General features: G+C 47.6%; 1 protein-coding gene across 21 annotated transcripts in view; it reads left to right on the plus strand.

Annotated features, from left to right (window-relative positions):
- The window catches only part of SYTL2 (synaptotagmin like 2), a 462,890-nt gene that overhangs the window by 429,059 nt on the left and 11,121 nt on the right, over positions 1 to 22,710 (plus strand). For all 21 annotated transcript variants that reach the window (XM_085623168.1, XM_085623176.1, XM_085623172.1 and 18 more), the window contains 2 exons: positions 626 to 725; positions 18,073 to 18,278. In XM_085623168.1, coding sequence (XP_085479294.1) covers positions 626 to 725; positions 18,073 to 18,278 — 306 coding nt within the window. The remainder of the gene's footprint in view (positions 1 to 625; positions 726 to 18,072; positions 18,279 to 22,710) is intronic.

Genomic DNA, 22,710 nt, shown 5'->3' on the forward strand with positions numbered 1-22,710 from the left:
CCCACCTCCATGGCCACAGTCCCCCGCATCCGAAGAGCGACCTCCGGCGGCAGATTGTTATCCCACCTCGCCGCCAAGACCTGGAACACCCTCCCCATCCTCCTAAGGCAGACCCAGGACCTGCTCACCTTCATAAGACTCCTCAAAACCTGGCTATTTGAGCAGTAGCAGCATCCCCCCCTCCCCCAGCGCCTTGAGACCCTCACGGGTAAGTAGTGCGCTTTACAAATGTTCTGATTGATTGATTGATCTGATGTCATCTGCTGATGAAAACTGAAGGATGTCGATTGCGGTTCCCCTAAAAGAACGAGGAGTGGTATTTATGGAATCGTTTAAGTAATGTCTCTATTTTATGACTATAGTGCACTGCTTTGAATGTACTAAGAAAGAAACTTAAAAAAATACAATTCTTCCTCGACCCCTGGAATTTCTTTCTGAAGATAAGTCGATGGGTGCATATATCTGTGCCTCCTTATATTCAGTGTCCTGTCTCCTTTGGTATATTTGCAATAGGTTTGCCCATTCTTGCTTACTGTTTTTTATAAAGAAAGCAGTATATCAACCTTAACATAGTCTGTTCCAAGTGAAATTTGTTATTGATTGGTGCATTTTTTTTCCATCACAGGTAAAAACGCGGCTTCTAGCGGAGAAGTGCATATTTGGGTGAAAAGCTGCAGCAACCTGCCAGTTGTGAGGGGCAACCGCATCAATTCCTTTGTTAAATGGTAAGGATGCCTATGAGCAGCTAGCCCATAATGTACGGGGTCCGCAGTGGCCAAGCCTGGATTCTCTTCTGTAAATATGCAGTGACTCCTGTTGGACTGTGTCTACCAGTGAAAGATGACTGTATTGAGTTGAACCGTGAACGAATGACAGATGGGTTGAAGTTCGCCTGGAAAGCCACATTGTTTCCTCATTCATGATAGTGCCCCTAAGGTGGTCCAGAGGAAACAGACTGAATTTTGTAGGCTTAGCTGTCTGCAGGACAGTATGGACATTAACATCCCATGGTACTATGAGTTTTTGAGTGCATTTTGTATTGGGTGTAAAATTTCTTTGGATAAGGGTTGAGTGTTCACATATCTTCATGTGCCAGATACATCCTGCTTTGGTGCTGGCCCTGTCCTTTTGAGAACAAGAGACCTTTTAATGGGTTCAGCATAGCCTTTACACAGATCACCCAGGGTTGAATGTATGTGGGATGCACATATCTTGCATCTGAGATCTTTAGGGCTGCGACTCGTTTTTGGTAGGCCTCGCCTGAGCCAGCGCATGCGCTGCTCTGGCGAGGCTTTTAGTGAGTGAGATTTTAAAAGTCCAACCACAGCTTTTTCGGTGGCATGGAGCATGCGGTTATGCGCACAGGCACGAGCAGAGGTGCCATCTGGCTTTCCTCTCGCTCTCCCAGCACTTTTTGCTCGCGCGCGCACACAACTCCCGGTCGCGGCCGCACTTCTTGCTTGTTGCGCGGCCAATGCTTGTTGAAAAAAGCTAGAGTGGCGAAGCTACAGCTGCTGAGCCCCACGGTGTCTCCCATCTGAAAATAAGCTGATTCATACTTGGGTGGGGGTAGACCCTTTTTGCGACATACCAACACTTTTGATGATTTTCTCTATTTAGACAGCCATGCCTACCCCTCTGGTTTCAGGTAGTCCTGGTAGTGGGCGCTATCTTGGATGTCAACCCTTCCGCTTTAGTCGATTTGCTGATTGACATTGGCGGATTTATAGAGTGGGGCCAGTGCCGCGGGGACTGCAAGGTGACTGCACAGCTGTCGCCTCGCATGCCGGGTACTTTCACCTAACAAACGCCCAGTTGAGTTAGCTCCACTCTCTTTACGCTGCCTATGCTTTAGAAGAGTCTGGCTGTATTTTAGATTACTTCATCTGCTGCTGACGGTATTGTCCCCTTACTTCAAGAAGAATGCCACAAAGTTGATATGCTTTTTTTATTTTGTTTTGCAAGTGCATTTTCTACAATTATGCAATATTCCTCATCTCCTTAAATTTCTAATCTATATTTGGTGGTTTATACTCCTCTTCGTTACCAAGCAGCGGTATTAAACGCCTGGTTTCATGATTTACATACTATCAAGTTCCAGCTCTTCTTGGTATAAAAGCATGAATCTCCCACGGGACATTTTATCAGAAGTTGAATCATCTCTGTTAAAAGATCATGCGCCTCGTATCGCATTTCTTTTTTCTAGTGGTGTTAGTTGTATTCTCAGTGTCAGATATTTTCTTATTTCGCAGCTTAACTATCACTTCTCTGTACTAAACGACTACGGGGAAAATTGTATTTGGGATTAGGCCATTAGGAGTGCCTTAATTGAAGAAGCGGTGTTATTGTTGACTTCTGCCTTTTCCAAAACAAATGTATTCGGGGTCAAACCCCATAAAGCATAAACACGTGAATTTTGCACTATAACAAGAACACATTAAAATAAATGTTACCTTCACATTGCGTTAAAACCATATAAAAGCAATATAAAAATCAGTTTCACAATTTAAAGATAATTTAAATATATCCTTATACATTCTATATCAAATTTGTGGCTGTACGATCTAAAGTGCTTTGTGAATAGTTCAAACATCAATTACGCTAACAAAAATGTCCCACTATACTAGTTATCAAGGATAAATAAGGTTTAGTAACCATGTTTACCATTTCTATTAGACAATTTCTTCGTCTGGTATGTATCACATGGACAGAGGGAATCCCATTTTGTGCAGAATCCCTCTTGAGGGAGAATGGTGTATCCGAATTTACCATGAAGGTGCTTATCGGGTGCGGCAAAATCAAGAAAAGGCTCCAAGACTATTGTGGACTTAAGGTCTAAGAATGATGAGCACCACAACTACTTGTGCCTAAGTTGTTCCCTAGAACATACGACTAGTATCTCTCTTTCTCAATGCTTTAAGTGATACTTGTGGCCTACAAGGGCGATTCCAAACCGATATTCTTCGTGGTGCCAATTGCACATCCGGTATAGCAAAGATTTATCTTTGTCTTCACATGCGTTCCTAAATCCCATATCCAGCTGTAGAGGCACAGAGAGAGTGCTGTGTAGCAAACTAACCAGTGACTTAAATAAAGCTCTGCTGTTCGGGTTACTTGTCCAAAGGACTTTATGCGTTGGGATTCTGCAAGGTGTAGACTTCAGGTAGCAAACCTTGTCTAGTGGTGGCTAGGAGTGTTAGAGGCCTACAAGAAGGCTAATGTAATAATATGTCTACTGAACACAATGAGCTGATACTAAACATGTTTTGGTATTATTGAATGGTATAAGTGAGCTGATCTTTCCTTATGTAGGCAAAAGCCTGCTGCGGCTTCATAACATAAATCGGCTAAAGAGAACCCTCACGTTTCTAGCTGCCAGGGTGAATTTCAGGAAGTTGGGGGTAACAAAGATCCAGGTAGTAAGAGGGAAAGATGCAGAAGTGTAAGAAAACATACAAGACCCCAGTTTTCGAGAAATTCAGCATGCATGACTGTTGTGCCATCTACCAACGGATGGCTGTGAGCCAGTTACAATAGTGTGACTAGAGTTGTAATTTAAAGTTGGAAAGGAAAAGATGTGGGTATGATATGGTGGTAGATTTGTGTTAAGGCAATCAATTGAATATTACCTTCTGATACGCAAGTTAAAGACGCCTTGCTAACGGTTCTCCTACTCCTTGCTGTTTCTGTTTGTTGTCTGGCAATGCCACTTCCTCGACTCCTCGCTAAAGACATCCCATCTCTGCTACTTCTCACTCGCCACCATTCAACACCATTATAGGAAACACCAATACCAACAGGATCAGCGTGGCACCCGCTTCACGGACACCACGCTTCATCTCGTGGTTTATGAAGGCACTGTGAACGAGCACCGAACACTTCCCTTAACTGTGTGGGTATTGGGGGCTTGATGAACACAGACACCATGCATCATCTGTGTTTCATCACTGTGGATGGTCGGGCATTGTGGTTTTGATTTAGGCATGTTCTTGTGAGCTGGTGGTTGAGTATTTCCGAATGAGTAACACTTTCATGCAATTGAACATGCACAGAGCACGAGTACTTCCCTCAAATTGTGTTTTGTTTTTTGGGGCACTATGACTGCAGCAGATGCTTTAACTTCATCTTCTGGGTTATGAAGTTTTAAACTGCATCCGCCGACGGTTGCTGGCTTAGCAAGGCATAGTTGTAGAACGTGTTAAAAGTAAAAGATGCGGGACAGGCACAAAGGATGCACCTTTGAGACCCTTCTGAGGGGTGGAGACTGTAACGGCAGCAGCTGGCGATCTTGCACTTTTCCTTCTATGCAATCCATAGTTGAGTACATCAGGTTAGTACAAGATGCTGTTTCCTGGTGTGATTGTGCAGTGGAAATGTATACAAGGTTTAAGGTATACAGAAATAAGCAGATGTGCCTTTATTGCTAGTGCTGTAGACTTTTAGTTTTGTGAACCAGGGATTTTCTCGGTGGCTGGTTTCACAAGCTGTGTTTTGTGACGACAAAAAATGCAGCTAGTAAAGGAGATAACAAACGTTACAGCCATGTTAATCTTTTGGCTCATCTGTTCCATCTAGAACAGTTCAAGAGAAAGCTAGCAGATTGTGTACTTTCCTAGGCCATATGTGACACAATCCTGGCACCGGTTTTGACAAAGAAGGGGAGAGACTCTAAGAAATTAATTAAAACTACTATACGTTCTGTAAAGGCGAAATTCTCATTATAGTGCTATTAAAACAGGTGTGAGACCTCTTTAATTTTCTTTAAAGTTCAAAAGGACAACCGATTAGATTCACTACTTCCAAAGAAACTTTTCCATAAGAAATCTAAACAAAAACCGGTACCATGGTTTTCCCTCAAATTAAGAGAACTCAAGCAAACTTGTAGGAAACTTGAAAGGAGTTGGAGACAGAATTTAGCAGACGAGAGGAAAAATGTTTATAGAGAGGCAATAAGAAATTACAAGGCCGAAATTAAAATCGCGCAATCCTCATTTTATGAGAACAGGATTAGTGCAGCCGCCAAGTCTCCTAAGGAGATATTCAGGATTGCCAAATCTCTTATTTCCATACCGCAAAAATCCCCCAACCCAGAGGATTTACAAGCTCGCTTTTACAATCTGGCGGAAAACTTCCATCAAAAAATTCAGCTGATATCTCAATCCTTCCTTCCTGGACAGAGTGAGTCTGTAACCTCTCGCACTGAGAGTTTCCATTCTGATCCACACTGCTCCCTAGCGGAGTTCCCTCTGCTTGATGAGGGTTTGCTGAGCACACTTATCTTCAGGGTAACATCAGGTCCGCCCACGGACCCTGCTCCTCCGCAACATCTTACTTTAGTTATTGATGCTATCCGCCCAGTAATTTTGAATACTCTTAACGCCTCTATTACTTCGGGAAAGGTACAACCGGCTTGGAAATGTGCTCAGGTCAGAGCCTTGTTGAAAAAACCTAACCTAGATATTTCTAATATGGCCAACTATCGCTTGGTTGAGAGACACATAGATTCCACTCTAGTCCACTACTCAGAGTCCAACAATCTACTCCACGACTCCCAGACAGGATTCCGTCCCATGCTTGGGACAGAGACGGCCCTCTTGGCAGTGACAGAAGAAGCAAGGAGACTTTTAGATCAGGGCGGCTCAGCAGCATTTATTTTGCTAGACCTCAGTGCCGCTTTCGACACTGTGGATCACAACATCCTGCTTGAACGATTAGAAAATCTCGGTGTGACGGATCTGGCTCTCACCTGGCTTCAGTCCTTTTTGAAGGACCGATTATTCCAGGTCTCTGAGGGTAATGCCACCTCAGCCCGATGGCCTCTCAGCTGTGGGGTTCCTCAGGGCTCCTCCCTGAGCCCCACGCTTTTTAACACCTATATGGCACCTTTGGCTGAGATAGTGCTTTCATTCGGCATTAAAATCATTACCTACGCGGATGACACCCAACTGGTGGTGGCATTAAACCACCCAGAGGGGTCCTCGTGCACTCTGGGCACTTGCCTAGAGGCAGTAGCTGAATGGATGGCACGTTCTCACCTTAAGGTAAATGGGGACAAGACAGAACTAATGTTTCTAGGCAAGTCTCCTTCACCCTCCTTGGCCTTCTCCTGGCCGACCTGTCTTGGCACTATGCCTGCCCCAAAGCACCAGATCAAGAGCTTCGGTATATGGCTCGACAGCTTCCTTTGTTTTAATCATCAAGCCACTATGCTCTCAGCTACCTGCTTTAGTCTGATGATGATGTTAAGGAAAATCCTCCCTTTACTTACCTTTCAGGCACGGATGATCATGGTGCAAGCCCTTATCCTATCCCACTTGGACTATGGGAACGACCTGTATTTGGGCGCCCCTCAGGCCACCATCCAAAAACTGCAAGTAATTCATAACTGTGCGGCTCGCCTACTCCTTGAGATCCCACGGAGACAATCAGCGAGACCCGCACTGAGAGAACTTCATTGGTTGCCAATTCAGTTCAGAATTCGATTTAAGGCCATGTGCCTGGCCCACAGAGCCATTTGGAAAACTGGACCAGCCATTACCCATCTTCTGGTCACCCCTTACCAACCTTCTAGGAGTCTTCGCTCTAGCGCCGCCTCCCTCGCCACTACGAGGAAAGTTCGGAGATCCAGATGGGGCCGTCATTCCTTCTCTTGGAGTGCCTCCATTCTCTGGAACTCTCTGCCCCCTGCTCTTCGTAGGGAATCCAACCTTCAAACCTTCCGTAGACTCCTTAAAACTCACCTCTTCACTACCACCCACTAACTTGCCACGCTTACTGTCTGTCCGGTCCTAAGTGCTACGAGGCCTCAGGGTAGAAATGCGCTCTATAAATCTCATTTCATTCATTCATTTCATTCATTCATTTAAAATTCATTTACAAGAAAACTTTCTTTAAAAAAATAAATAAAGGCTGCATAAATCTTCTTCACAGGTCGCAAAGGAAGTGTGCCCAGAAATAGATTTTACATTATTCCACATGATAACTTGCAGATATACAGTTTTGTTGAATTTTTAAATATTTAATGGTAAGCAATAAACAATTAAAACATATGGGCCTGTTGCTAGTGAAACTGAATTTGTTTCCTGGAGTTCAGTTTTGGGCACAGTAGCTGCTTTAACACCCAGGGTTATATTTAGGTTAACTCTATTGCTTTAAGCATCATACAACCACAAGTATTGTATTTGTTTGGCACAATAACACACATTATATTACTTGGAAATGGACAGTGATGTGGAAAATACAGGCACCATCTAAGCAACCACGCAGCAACCCCACCTCAACAGAACTTAGCACCACCTCAGCATAACTCAACACCTCCTCCTCCTCATCACTCAGCACCAGCTCAGTGTCACTTGGCATCACTCAGCAACACCTCAACATCACTCAACACCACCTAAGTATCATTCAGCATAACCTATGCCATTTGGAGCGCGGTTAGAGACTTGGAAACCTCTGCCCCTGGCACCCCCTCTCTCTTGGCCCCACCCCACCTTGAAAGGTTCAGTGAATCCCCGATTGGAGTCTTAAACTCGTCATTATGCTGAGGTAGGGTGACCAAATTTCTAAAGCCAAAAAATCTGGACTTCTCACAAAAATAGGAGTATGTTGGAAAAACCCACTCCCACTCCGCAGGGTGGTGGTGGACTTCCCGAACACACTGTGGTAGCTTGGCTCGAGTGGTCAGGAAACAGGCACCGTGCTAAGCATACAATATACCCATACAATAACCATGCGTGCATCCGTTCCAAAAACGACTCTACACCGTAAAAATTATGAAAATATCTCTTTATCTTCTTTTTCTCTTAGTTGCTGATTAAATAAATAAATAAGGCAATCACAGAACACAAGGCTTGTTCTTAAAAAGTGCAGGTCAAATAAATACTGTCTTAATGATTCAATAAATAGGGGCGATCATAAATAATTAAGGCATAAATATAAGTGAAATACATACAGGCAATTAAATATTCTGAGGCAATAAATACTGCAACCAATAAATATTGTGCATCAATAGATACTGTGGACCAATAAATACAGTGAAGCAATAAATAGGTTAAATACAATAAATACAGTGCCCCTAATAAATACTTAAAAGCTGACAGTGACACTCATAGAATCAGATCACTTTTAAATTCCTAAGGGCTGATTTGGCCCAGGCACAGCTTGTAGGGTTGTGGAAGGCTTGAGGGGGGTCTACTCCCTGGTTTGGACAAGGCTGAGGCCTAAACTGAGGTAGATCAAGGGGGGAATACCAGTGCCCTGGCTCTCTCTCTCCACACAACCTCTCTAGGTTAGTCCCAGCTCACCCCTGGCACAGTCAGGTTGGTTCCAGCACCTCCCTAGCCCTCAGAGTAGTCTCTCAGGTCTCCACAGGGCCTTAGGCGCTCTCTACTCCACTTACTGCCCTTTTTCTGATGCTCCGACGCCGCTGGAGTCGGGTCGATGCCGTGAGGCGGTTCCGGTTCGATGTCGGCGGCCTCGGCGCAATGTCAGTTCTTGACGACGCCGGTAGGCGGTTCCGGTTCGATGTCGGCGGCCTCGGCTCGATCTCGACCTCCGATTCGATGACGTCGGGCAGTCTTGACTCGATGTCGACTTCGGGCGGCTCCGGTCCGATGGCGACCTCGGCTTCGATGACGTCGGCCGGCCTTGCCTCGATGTCGACTTCCGGCGGCTCCGGAGGGCGATCTCCACTCCCGACCTCCGGTGCTCCTCTCCTCAGGTTCCCGGCGACTCCGGAGTGCGACCTCCACTCCCGACCTCCGGCACGATTCTCCTCAGGTTCCGGCGACTCCGGAGTGCGATCTCCACTCCCGACCTCCGGCACGCTTCACCTCGGTCTCCGACGACTCCGGAGGGCGGACTTCACTCCTCCGATGACGCCGCTCACTCGACCTCGGTTGACTTCCTCCTCGACCTCTGGTATTCCTCACGACCTCCATCGGCGCCCTCTCTCGACCTCAGGCGGCTCCGGGTACGACGTCTGCTTCTTCAGTCAGCGCCGCTTCTCCACCTCGGGCTCCAGGTCTCAGGCTACTCGACGTCGGACTCCAGGGAAACCAGTTTTCAGGTCAGAATCTTGCTGTTCTTTGGTTCTAAGGCCGGTTCCTGCTGTCCAGGTCCTTAGGATGGTTTTTCTGGCTTCTTCCCACACAGGGCTCCAGGCTGGGATCCGTCAGTAGGGACTAGTATCAAGGGTCGGTTTATGGACCCCACTCCAGGCACAAGTTTCCACCCCTGCTGCTTCACTCCTTCCTCCTTCAAGTTTCTGCTGCTCACTCTTCACCAGTCAGGTGCCAACTGCCAGCTCCAACTGCCAACTCTCTGTCTTAGCTTCCCAACATTCTAAACCGCCTCCAACGGTCACAGAGTTCTGGAATGTTCTGGAAGGTGCTAGTAGGTTCCAGTGGATGCTGGTGATGTCACAGGTGGCCACCATTTTGTGCTCCAGGCCCTCAGACAGAAGTTTCAGGGGTAGCTAAAATGGCTCCCTGAATCTGTAGCAACACGAAAAAGTCTGGTGGTTCCCAAAAAGGAAAAAATCAAACAGGGTTTGAGGCAAAAGTGGGACAAAATAAATAATGATGAGGAGGGACCACCCAAAGGGCTGACAGGTCTAACACGCGTCCCCCCCAGCTGAAAGTGGGGAGAGCTACCCAACCCCTTGGGAGTTCTCATCACTAAGGCGGAAATACCTTGAGAGACCCGTCTGCATTGGCGTGGTCCACTCCAGGCCGATGTTCCACCTGAAAGTCCATTCCCTGTAGGGAAATAGACCACCTCAACAACTTGGGATTCTCCCCCTTCATCTGCATCAGCCAGCGAAGGGGTCTGTGGTCGGTCTGAACTAGGAAGTGCGATCCAAACAGGTATGGCCGCAACTTCTTCAGAGCCCATACCACTGCAAAGGCTTCACGCTCTATTGCACTCCACTTCTGTTCCCTGGGAAGTAGTCTCCGGGATAGGAAGACCACGGGTTGATCCAGACCCTCTTCATTGAGTTGCGATAACACTGCCCCAATGCCATGTTCTGATGCATCTGTCTGGACAATGAACTTCTTGGAAAAGTCTGGGGCCCTTAAGACCGGGGCCTCGCACATGGCTTTCTTCAATCTCACAAAGGCCTGCTGACAGGCCTCCGTCCAGACTACCCGTCGAGGTTGTTTCTTGGACGTGAGCTCCGTGAGGGGGGCTACGATGGTACCGTACCCCTTCACGAAGCGGCGGTAATACCCCGTGAGGCCCAGAAATGCTCGGACCTCAGTCTGTGTCTTGGGGGGTTCCCAGGCCATGATGGCCTCGATCTTCGCCTGGAGGGGTTGCACCGCTCCCCTACCCACCAAGTGTCCAAGGTACACTACCGACCCCTGCCCGATCTGGCACTTGCTGGCCTTGATCGTCAATCCAGCTTGTCTCAGGGCCTGGAGAACAGCTTGCAGGTGACGCAAGTGATCCTCCCAGCTGTTACTGAAGACGGCTATGTCATCCAGATAAGCAGCAGAGAAACTCTCCATTCCGGTGAGGATCTGGTTTACCAGGCGCTGAAACGTGGCAGGTGCGTTCTTGAGCCCAAAGGGCATCACACAGAACTGGTAGTGGCCATTGGGCGTGGAGAAGGCTGACCTTTCCCTTGCTCCATCAGTCAAAGAGATCTGCCAGTACCCCGAAGTAAGGTCAAAGGTACTTAGATATTGGGCAGCTCCCAGCCGGTCAATCAATTCATCCGCCCTAGGGATCGGATGAGCATCAGTTTTGGTCACTGAGTTCAGTCCCCGGTAGTCCACACAGAACCTCAGTTCTGGTCGGGCACCCGGTGGTGCAGCTTTCGGTACTAACACCACCGGACTAGACCAGGGGCTGCTAGAAGGTTCAATCACTCCTAGCTCCAGCATCTTAGTGACTTCACTATGAATGCTGGCCTTCACCTTGTCTGACATCCGGTAGATCTTGGACTTCACAGGTGGGCTGTCTCCTGTGTCCACGTCATGGACGCACAGGTGAGTCCTACCCGGGACAAGGGAGAACAACGAAGAGTACTGCCCCAGGACCTGGCGACAGTCCTCCTGCTGTTCAGGAGTTAGAGATGGGGAGAGAATCACTCCCTCCACCGACCCATCCTTTTCTTGAGACGCAAACAGATCAGGGAGAGGCTCGCTTTCCACGTCCTCTCCTCCGTCAGTCACCATCATCAAGATGACTTCGGGCCTCTCGTGGTGGGGTTTGAGGCGGTTGGCATGCAGCACCCGCAGGGGCTGACGAGGGGTCTTCAGGTCCACCAAGTAGGTAGCCTTACCCTTCTTCTCCAACACCTCAAAGGGTCCTGACCAGCGATCCTGGAGGGCACTAAGCTCTCCTGGTTCGATCACCCACACCTTCTGGCCAGGCTCCAACTCCACCGGGTGAGCGTTGTGGTCATACCACGCCTTCATCACTGCTTGGCTGGCTTCCAAGTTGTCAGAAGCTTGCTTCCACAACTTAGCCATTTGGCTCCGGAATGCCAGCATGTAGCTCACCACATCCTGGGGGAGCTTTCTGGGAGTTCTTTCCCATCCGTCTCTCACCAGGTTAAGAGGTCCACGTACAGGGTGCCCATACAGAAGCTCGAAGGGGCTGAAGCCCACTCCCTTCTGTGGCACTTCCCTGTAAGAAAAGAGTAGACAGGGTAGGAGGACGTCCCATTTCCTCCGCAGGCTTTCAGGCAGACTTCTGATCATGCCTTTCAAGGTTTTGTTAAACCTCTCCACCAGACCATTGGTCTGGGGGTGGTAAGGAGTTGTGAACCGGTAGGTCACTCCACACTCCTTCCACATCGCCCGCATGTACGCTGACATGAAGTTGGTCCCCCTGTCGGACACAACTTCCTTGGGAAAACCCACTCGGGTAAAGATTCCCATCAGGGCCCTAGCCACAACAGGTGCTGTTATGGTCCTCAGAGGTATTGCCTCGGGGTACCGTGTGGCATGATCCACCAGAACCAGGATAAACCTGTGACCAGCTGTAGTCGGTGGATCTAATGGACCCACAATGTCGATGCCCACCCTTTCAAAGGGGGTGCTAACGACAGGAAGTGGTTCCAGGGGAGCTTTCAGCTTCACCCCTGTTTTCCCACTGGCTTGGCAAGACACACATGTCCGGCAGTAGGTATCGGACGACACTTTCATCTGAGGCCAATAAAAGTGTGGGACAAGACGGGCGAAGGTCTTGTCTTGCCCCAGGTGTCCTGCCAATGGTATCTCGTGAGCCAACTCCAGACGGAAGGCTCGATAACGTTGAGGGACTACCAAGGCTCGTGACGATCCGTGTAGGGGTGCCTTGGGTTCACTGTAGAGGAGGCCATCCTCCCAGTAAACACTGTAGTTCCCTTCAACGTTCCCTGCTGCCTGGGCTTCGGCCTGTCGCCTCAGCCCCTCAAGGGTAGGGCACTCCCTCTGGCCCTGGCAGAATTCCTCCCTGGTCGGGTCTCCCTCCACGTGCCACTCGGCCGGGATGGGTAGGTCCTCCAAGTTGGTAACGTCCCCCACCGCAGACTCCTGGTCCACCACCTCCGGTGGCCTATCCGTCCTACGGGGTGGGGACGCCGAGGCAGGCTCCTCCTGTCCTCGGTTCTTCCCTTGACTGGCAGCTGGCTGGGCCTTTGTTCCAGGCTCCAGCCGAAATGAACTCCCTCTTCGGGTAGTCGCGGACCTTGTGCTAACACAGGCCCAGTCAGGTGTACCCAGCATCTCAGTGTGAGTCCGGTACTCCACCTCCTTCCAAGCGTTGTGCTCCATGTCATTCCCCAGCAGACAATCGACTGGCACGGCAGGGCTTACGGCAACTCGAAGTGAACCTGCAACCCCCCCCCCATTCAAAGGGAACGTCGGCCACGGGATAGTGGCCTGTTCTGCCGTCAGCCATCGCGGCTGGGTGGAGTACATCGGGAATTACCTGCTCTGGAGACACCAGTTGGCTACGCACCATAGTCATACTGGCTCCTGTGTCTCTCAGAGCCTCCCCTCTTTGGCCGTTGATGGTGACCCACTGCCCATACTTTGCGGTATTTGCGGGCACCTGGATCTTAGGAACCATCTCCCGTTCTCCCAGGGACACTAAAGTGACACCCGCCCACTCCCTTCCCTTAGTTAAGGGCATCTCCTCCCCGAGCACTGCACTAGCTACTCCGGGGGTCTTTCCTCCAGTGGGAGGGGGTGGTCGTTTCTGGCACTTCGGATCTCCTTTATAGTGTCCAACGCCACCGCACTCGTAGCAATGGACAACCCTTGGCTGCTGACTCTGGCCAGGATTAGGGTTTCTGGGTGGGTTAGCCCTAGGGGTGAATCCTGTTCCCTTTCCTTGGAAGTTATTTTGGGGGCCTTTGGAGAACTCCTTTTTCTTTTCCCCTCCCTCTTTCTTCTGGGGGGCGCCCTGTCCGGCCTTTTGAGTATCCCCTCCAGTCCCCCTTGTGGACACCCGGGTACTAGCCCAAATGTCCGCCTCCTCAGCAAGCTTCCGGGGACTGGTCAGCTTGCTATCCACCAGGTGTTGCCGCAGTTCAGGGAAACATTTCTCGAGCAGGTGTTCCTTCAGTACTAGGTCAAACAACCCCTCGTAGTTCCTCACTTCACTGCCCTGAATCCAACCTTCCAGTGCCTTCTTTGCATAGTCCAGGAAGTCCACCCAATTCTGTGTGCCCAGTTTGTGACTACCCCTGAACTTCTGTCTGTACTTTTCGGGTGTTAGTCCAAACTTCCTTATGAGCGCCAGTTTCATGGTGGGGTAGTGGGTCTGCTCATCCTCTTCGAGGGCCAATAAAGCATCCCTACCAGCTGGAGGCATGTACTTGTACAATCCCCCTCCCCAATACTTCACTGGAACCCCATGGGCCCTCAACGAGACCTCATAGGCCGCTAGCCACTTGGCGATATCGTCACCCGCCCCATAGCTAGCTACTATGTCCTTTGGCAGGTAGGGTTTAGGATCCCTGGTGATCTCTTGGATTTGGCTGCCACCATTAGGAACAGGTTGTGCCCCGATTCTCAGGATCTGAAGATCTATTTCTTTCAGTCGTAATTCATGGGCCATCCTCTGCTCCTCCTTCTCCTTCTCCAGCCTTGCTAAGTCCCATGTGAGCTGTCTTTTCTCCCTCCGGTCTGCTAACTCCACTTCAGATAAGCCACCGCTAGAGGCACGGCTGCCCTCCCTAGAAAGTGTCCTGGGCCCTGCTGACAGGTTCCCCACCTCAGGTTGGTACATCTCAGCCCCCTCGGGGTCAGGCTCTCCATCCCTGTCTTCCTCCTCAGCCTTGCTTTCCCTGCGTGCCTCCCCCCAAGCCCTTAAGCTGGTTTGGAGTGCACCCTTCTTTGCTCCTGGGGGACAGTACACCCCCTCCCGCTGGCAAAACTCCCTGAGTTGGGCCACAGTGTACGTTTCTAGATGTTCTAGTACAAACTCCATCTCGCCCACTCAGGTCAGAGGACAGGTTTTGTGCAGTAACAATGCAGGGGGGTACCTTTAATAATACCTCCTCCCACCACCAGAGTAAATTTGGAAAAAACAAAAACCCACAATTAGGAAGGCCGCTTTGAGAAAACTCCCGGTGTAGGCCTATGGACTACCCACAGTTATTGACGAGTATACGTAGGCACAGCTCTATCCCACCACTGAACACCAATTATGTTGGAAAAACCCACTCCCACTCCGCAGGGTGGTGGTGGACTTCCCGAACACACTGTGGTAGCTTGGCTCGAGTGGTCAGGAAACAGGCACCGTGCTAAGCATACAATATACCCATACAATAACCATGCGTGCATCCGTTCCAAAAACGACTCTACACCGTAAAAATTATGAAAATATCTCTTTATCTTCTTTTTCTCTTAGTTGCTGATTAAATAAATAAATAAGGCAATCACAGAACACAAGGCTTGTTCTTAAAAAGTGCAGGTCAAATAAATACTGTCTTAATGATTCAATAAATAGGGGCGATCATAAATAATTAAGGCATAAATATAAGTGAAATACATACAGGCAATTAAATATTCTGAGGCAATAAATACTGCAACCAATAAATATTGTGCATCAATAGATACTGTGGACCAATAAATACAGTGAAGCAATAAATAGGTTAAATACAATAAATACAGTGCCCCTAATAAATACTTAAAAGCTGACAGTGACACTCATAGAATCAGATCACTTTTAAATTCCTAAGGGCTGATTTGGCCCAGGCACAGCTTGTAGGGTTGTGGAAGGCTTGAGGGGGGTCTACTCCCTGGTTTGGACAAGGCTGAGGCCTAAACTGAGGTAGATCAAGGGGGGAATACCAGTGCCCTGGCTCTCTCTTTCCACACAACCTCTCTAGGTTAGTCCCAGCTCACCCCTGGCACAGTCAGGTTGGTTCCAGCACCTCCCTAGCCCTCAGAGTAGTCTCTCAGGTCTCCACAGGGCCTTAGGCGCCCTCTACTCCACTTACTGCCCTTTTTCTGATGCTCCGACGCCGCTGGAGTCGGGTCGATGCCGTGAGGCGGTTCCGGTTCGATGTCGGCGGCCTCGGCGCAATGTCAGTTCTTGACGACGCCGGTAGGCGGTTCCGGTTCGATGTCGGCGGCCTCGGCTCGATCTCGACCTCCGATTCGATGACGTCGGGCAGTCTTGACTCGATGTCGACTTCGGGCGGCTCCGGTCCGATGGCGACCTCGGCTTCGATGACGTCGGCCGGCCTTGCCTCGATGTCGACTTCCGGCGGCTCCGGAGGGCGATCTCCACTCCCGACCTCCGGTGCTCCTCTCCTCAGGTTCCCGGCGACTCCGGAGTGCGACCTCCACTCCCGACCTCCGGCACGATTCTCCTCAGGTTCCGGCGACTCCGGAGGGCGGACTTCACTCCTCCGATGACGCCGCTCACTCGACCTCGGTTGACTTCCTCCTCGACCTCTGGTATTCCTCACGACCTCCGTCGGCGCCCTCTCTCGACCTCAGGCGGCTCCGGGTACGACGTCTGCTTCTTCAGTCAGCGCCGCTTCTCCACCTCGGGCTCCAGGTCTCAGGCTACTCGACGTCGGACTCCAGGGAAACCAGTTTTCAGGTCAGAATCTTGCTGTTCTTTGGTTCTAAGGCCGGTTCCTGCTGTCCAGGTCCTTAGGATGGTTTTTCTGGCTTCTTCCCACACAGGGCTCCAGGCTGGGATCCGTCAGTAGGGACTAGTATCAAGGGTGGGTTTATGGACCCCACTCCAGGCACAAGTTTCCACCCCTGCTGCTTCACTCCTTCCTCCTTCAAGTTTCTGCTGCTCACTCTTCACCAGTCAGGTGCCAACTGCCAGCTCCAACTGCCAACTCTCTGTCTTAGCTTCCCAACATTCTAAACCGCCTCCAACGGTCACAGAATTCTGGAGTGTTCTGGAAGGTGCTAGTAGGTTCCAGTGGATGCTGGTGATGTCACAGGTGGCCACCATTTTGTGCTCCAGGCCCTCAGACAGAAGTTTCAGGGGTAGCTAAAATGGCGCCCTGAATCTGTAGCAACACGAAAAAGTCTGGTGGTTCCCAAAAAGGAAAAAATCAAACAGGGTTTGAGGCAAAAGTGGGACAAAATAAATAATGATGAGGAGGGACCACCCAAAGGGCTGACAGGTCTAACAGAGTAGGACTAACTTTGGCTACAATGCAGATGATAAAAAGACTCGGACCTATTCCTGCATCAATACTCATGATGACTAGTTCAGTGGAGTCTCTCTAAAAACATGGGATAAGTGCTTGATCCACTGAAATCTGCTGGGACAGATAATTAAACAAGCATTTGCAATGCAATAGGTCTTGCATTTACGCGAGTTTGTTATTGGCATTGTTAATGCCTTTTATTTATGTTTTAAAAACGGAAACAAAAATGAAAGGCATTATCATTTGCAATGTCAATAGCTCAAACTCTTGTAAAAGCAAGACCTATTGCATTGCAAATGCCTGTTTGTTTAGATGCCGCACGCGCCTGGAACAGCATATTCAGTGCATTTGTGGGTCAGGTTTGTTCTGGAGGTGTCTGACAATTTTTTCTTCTGCGCTGTGCATTAGTGAGACCTTTCATAGTGCTTGTGCACATTTTTGAGTTGTCTATTGTTTGCAGTTCGTGTATTCCTGAATCGCTGGTTGTTTTTCAGATGTGGATGGATCCTATTTTTCGATGTTACGCCTTTCATTTGCACTGTTCCTTTTGAAACTGGGCATATTCTGCAGTGTCTTCTGTGCAGTGCGCTTTCTCTGAGTGGGTCATCCGTCATGTGGAACTGAAACGTTTAGGTGGTCTATAATTGCAAGCTGGTGAGATGTGCTGGAGTTGCTCTAGTCTAGGAGCACCAGCAGAGCTCCTGGTCTTTTGTACACTGATGTTGTATAGATGCCTATCCTATCTACGTGCATATGCTCCAGCATTACTTGAACCTGTTCTTGTCTAGGTGGTGGATTTAATGTTTGGCAGATGGAAGATATTCAAAGTAGTCGATGTCCTGTCCGCTTCATATGGAGTGTATTGATTTCTTTAAACACTTAATAGGGCGGATAGGACGTCTACCAATTTTTGGTGGATGTCCCATATCCATCAAACTCTAAGTAGTGCATAGAGTCTGCTCATCAATTGGAATGCAACGACTTTAACGCAGCTCTTTTGTCCTCTCCCTACAATTGAACAGATAGCATTTGTTCCCTAGTTATTTTTAGGGGCCACCAATCCAAAACACCCATAGCTATATGTTGTGGGTTATTTCATGGGGAACCCAGGAAGTATTAACAAATGCGTGCAACTGAACAGTAGGGGCTGGCATCACATCCCAGGTGCCTCTGTGTGTACGTGTGTGTGTGTGTTTGTCTTTGTGTACATGTGGGTGTGTATACGTGCGCATATGTGTATGCGGGTGGGTACGCATGTTTGTGTTGATTGCTGTAGCTGTGGATTCTCACCATATATTTTTCTAGCTTTTGAACTTTGCTGTAACATTGTTGTTTTTCGTATATGCTGTTATTTTTAGAAAACATGTAAATTAAAATTAAATGCAAGAACAATTTGCTCTGACATTGTGTGTAATATAAAAGTAACTATGATTTTTCTTCAAAAGCGCTGTTCTCCCAGACACGAGCAGAAAAAGTCGCCAGAAAACACGAGCAGTAGAGAAGACTGTCAACCCGTTGTTTAACCACACAATGGTGTATGATGGGTTCAGAGCCGAAGACCTCAGAGAAGCATGTGTGGAACTCACTGTCTGGGATCACAACCGGTTGTCCAACCACTTTATAGGAGGACTGCGACTGGGCTTAGGATCAGGTAACTCATTGCGTATTCATTATAGCAACATCTTTGGATCACAGTTTATGGACATTCAATCTTGTAATGCCGAAGTTCAGTGAGAAAGCTGCTGGTGTTTATTACTGCAACCGTAATAGTGAAACACACGCAGCCATAAGTTACCTCAATAATAAGACATACCTACTCATTGATTCTCTTTGTCTAATTTATGCAAGGAGTAAAGATCATCGAGTTGCCTATTAAAATTCTGGTGTCTGCTTCATGCTTACATTACTGAATAATTCTCAATCTTCAGTAATCCACGAGCAGAGTCAATATCAAATTCATGCATAAACTAATGTACACCTTAATACCAACTTGTTAAATTCTCCTAGACCATCCATTACTTACACACCAAAACGAAGTTTAATATCAAGAACATTATCACATACAAGAGACAACTTTGCTGTTGGGGTATCCACCCGTGCAATCAATTTGTTGAGAGAAACTGAAAAAGGTATTGACTCAAAAGGGATCAACCACAACAATAGGGCCCCTTCTTGGATATTATTTAGAGTGAAACCAGCAGCAAATGGGAAAGAGTTTCAGTGAGGATAAGTCATTTAGCCCTTATCATAGATGAAGGCAGTGCTTAATTTGAGCCAGTGGCTTCTGGTGCTTGGCACCGGCACTTAATTGTCAACACCGACGTTTGTCACAGGTGGCATTGTCTGGCTAATTTTGAGATGACCACCAGATCACCAGTATACATTAAAAATGGCTATTACCTGCTGCCCAAGCTTTGGGGCCTGGGATACTCGAAATTGTCACACTTGGAGTGTGATGGCTATTAGTTGTGTTTGTACTGTCATTGGCAGCATGCCAAGGGTAATGTGTGGTGCAAGCTGCAGTGGACTCCTGACGAGGGCCCTGGCACTTATTTTTTTTCTTTTTTTTTTACATGTTAAGCACTGGATGAAGGCACCATTCTTCCCCAATTATTATGATAGATGGAATGCTGCACATATTTGTAAAGATTTTCAATTATTGTTCTCGGATTCAATGGTGCAGAGGTTTAACACCTTAACTACAGAGGCTTTTCCACCCCAGTGTCGAATACATTTCTTGCTATTTGGGGTACTTTACTCTTAAGCCTCCATAAAGTTTTTTCCACATAAGTTATCCATTTCAAATGTGTGTCCTTTTTTCATAACATCAAAGGGGACCCAGGGTTTGTGGATCCCCATTGAGGGGACCGAGAAAACAGCCAAAATATAGCTAAATTGTTTTTTGTGGGGAAACAAGTGCTCTGCAAAATATTGTATTTTTCTCTAAGTAGTTAACAGCCATTTATGACAACGTTTTCATCTGTAACTTCTTGTCACAATAGCCGATTTACAAAACCAATATACCGTTACGATCACTAGACACTTCTGGTGGCGTGGAAATATAGGTTTTGAAGATTCTCGAAGAACCTGAGGTACGCAGAGTGAACTGAGCTGCACCTGCCATTAGGTTTTCATTGTGTGCCGAGTGTAGAGAAAATCATATAGTGAAATATAAATGGTAAAAACTTGATATGAAGGAAAACCTATGTATTTCTGAAATGCACACCAGATACTGAGTTGAGGAGCGATGGTTATTTGCACATCTCTGATTTTGTGGGTGTCTTCTTTCTTACTCACTGGCTTGCATTTGGAAGGAAAAAATGCAGAGAAATTCAATTGGTAATAACAAATGTTCTATTAAATATTTCCACATGTCGCCCGTAAAAAATGGTACTCTACTTGTGTGGCTGGGCCTAGCACCTACGACATAATACATCCCAAGACGTGACCTGGAGGAATCCTATTTTACTCAAAACAATCCATGCTTTTCAACAAAGTGGGTAGCTGCGGATATTTGACCTCAGCTTAGCTGCCATCCAGCATTTTCGCACATCCCCCGCAAAAACAATGGTACCTAGCTTTTATGAAGGGCCGTGCGTCTGCCAAATGAAAAGACCCAAAACACAACATGGACATATTAATTTTTTCCACACAAAAATTGCCCCTTTTCCTTAATGTTGGTATCAGCTGAATTTGGGCCCAAGATAATCTGGCACCCATGGAAACCTACACAGCCTGCACATTTCTTGTGGCATGACTAGTGTTGCTCACACCTGGTTTTTGTACCCAGAAGTACTCGCAAACCTATAACTTTTGCTAAAAATAAACATTTTGTGTGATACAAAGTTCTCAAATCTACAGGGAGCCACAAAATTCAGCCTCTCCACATCCCCCGCCCCCTCTTCCCCAAGTCTCCCTGCCTCCCATTAAAAATGGTTCCTTACTTTTATCTGAAACTAAACACCCTCAAAACCGAATTCCTTTTAATCGCCCCCCCAGCCAATCAACCATCATCCTCGATTGGTTGAAACACTTGACAGCACTCAATGTTCAACCTCTCAATATCGAGTCAGCAAAATCGCTGGGAGTAATTCTAGATAGTAAACTAAATATGCAGCAACACATCAGCGCCTCCACAAAAGGAGCACATTTTCAGTTGAACACCTTGAGAAAACTCAAACCCTTCCTGCCCGCAAATGACTTCAAGCAGGCAGTTCAAGCGCTAGTAATCCCTAGAGTGGACTATGGGAGTGTCGCCCTCTGCGGCCTTCCCAGATCGACGGCCTCTATAAGAGCTTCAATCAATTCAGCTGCGAGACTAATCACAGGCTCCATAAGAAACTGCCACATTTCCCCTGACCTTCGTGCCCTCAACTGGCTACCTTTTGAGGCGAGAATCCACTTGAAAATCGCCTGTATGATGCACAGGGCATTACTTCACAATACAACTAGTTACCTCGCTGACAAATTGGTACTATCTTGTGGTAACAGATCCATCAGGAGCTCAAATAATCTGCTACTGAAACCACAACGTTTTGCTAAGAAGAAAACTTTTAATCGGACCTTCTGAGGAATGGCTCCCAGAATTTGGAATGCCTTGCCCCCAGAAACGAGATGGAACCCATCCACGGCATTCTTCAAAAAAGAAGTGAAATCTATTCTCATGGCCAACTTCACCTGAACTACTGGTATATCCTTGTATATATTTCTCAATTTGTATTAGTTTACTATTATTGTTTTTATTCTACACTATATTTTTGTTATGCGTGTCTCGATTATTCACATTCGCCTGTAAAGCACTCTGATACCCGCAAGAGTCTTGTTCGCGCTATACAAAGCCTTAAAAATTAAATTAAATATAAATTACTTGTGTGGGTGGCCCTAGTGCCCTGCAACAGGAAAACTCCCAATGTGCAACATGGACACATCAAATATTTGCACTGAAAAGCAATTTGGGTAGCTATGGATTTTGGACCCTAGCTCAGCCAGCACCTAGGGAAACCTACACATTTCTGAAAGCTAGACACCTGAAGGAGTCTTATCATTGGTAGGGTGGAACGAGTAGTAAAGCTTTACGTAGAGAAAAAGTACATAATATATAGCAACTAAACATTGCAGTTATAAGGAAAACATGTTAAAATTCCCACATCCAACTATTTGAAAAGAATTAAATGAAAAGACGAAAACATTACAAAAACATGATGTAGGGAAAGGAATAAAAAATGAATTGAAAAGCACTAGAACCAAAAAAGTCACTGTTATATAATAGGGTGTCGTACACCGGGTCCTAGGGATCCTCCACAGCCAACTGGCCATGAAGTGAGGCCAAGAAAGGCCTATGGGGTCTGTATTGGTGAAGGATCACGTGAGTGCCTGGTCACCTTTATGGAAGTCAAAATCAGCCATGCTGTAATACCGATGAAGGGCTCCACATGGTCTGTTTTGAGTTGCCTTAGCAGTCATGTTGAAGCTTTGAGTAGCACTCATTGTGCAACAACCCTGGCTGTATTAGCATAGACAGACCGCTTCAGACATAGAAATCTGTTCGAGGCATATGAGCTGCAGATCACACACTGAGGATAAGATCGCCATCTGGTGTTGGGCTCGGATGATTGCAGGTTGTTGTTGTCTTCGGAGAAGTCTTTGGTCACGAGGTTGGTGACTCCTCCCCTGGACAACAGTGCGCATGGGCATCCACTCCATCGGCAGATTGTTTTTTTCCGCCATTGGGTTCGGATGAACTTTTTTCCGCTCCAGCAGAAAACTTCCAGCAATCAATTTAACTCTTTAATCTTCATTTCATCGACGTCGACATCAACTCGGACCGGTTCCGGAAGCGGCTGATGGACAGGACACCCTTCAAAAAATGCCCCCAGTGTGGAGCGAAGTTCCCCCACAGTGACCACCACGAGGTTTGCAACCTCTGCCTGTCGCCGGAACACAACGAGTCCACCTGTCCAGCTTGTTCCGCTTTCCGTTCGAAGAAGACCCTCCGGGACCGAAGAGCTCGACGCCATATTATGGCCAAACCAGCTCCAGAACCGGAGGACATCTTTGCTCAAGATGTTCCCGAAGACGACACC

Source organism: Triturus cristatus, chromosome 8 (assembly GCF_964204655.1).
Source record: "Triturus cristatus chromosome 8, aTriCri1.1, whole genome shotgun sequence".
NCBI classification, from domain to species: Eukaryota; Metazoa; Chordata; class Amphibia; order Caudata; family Salamandridae; genus Triturus; species Triturus cristatus.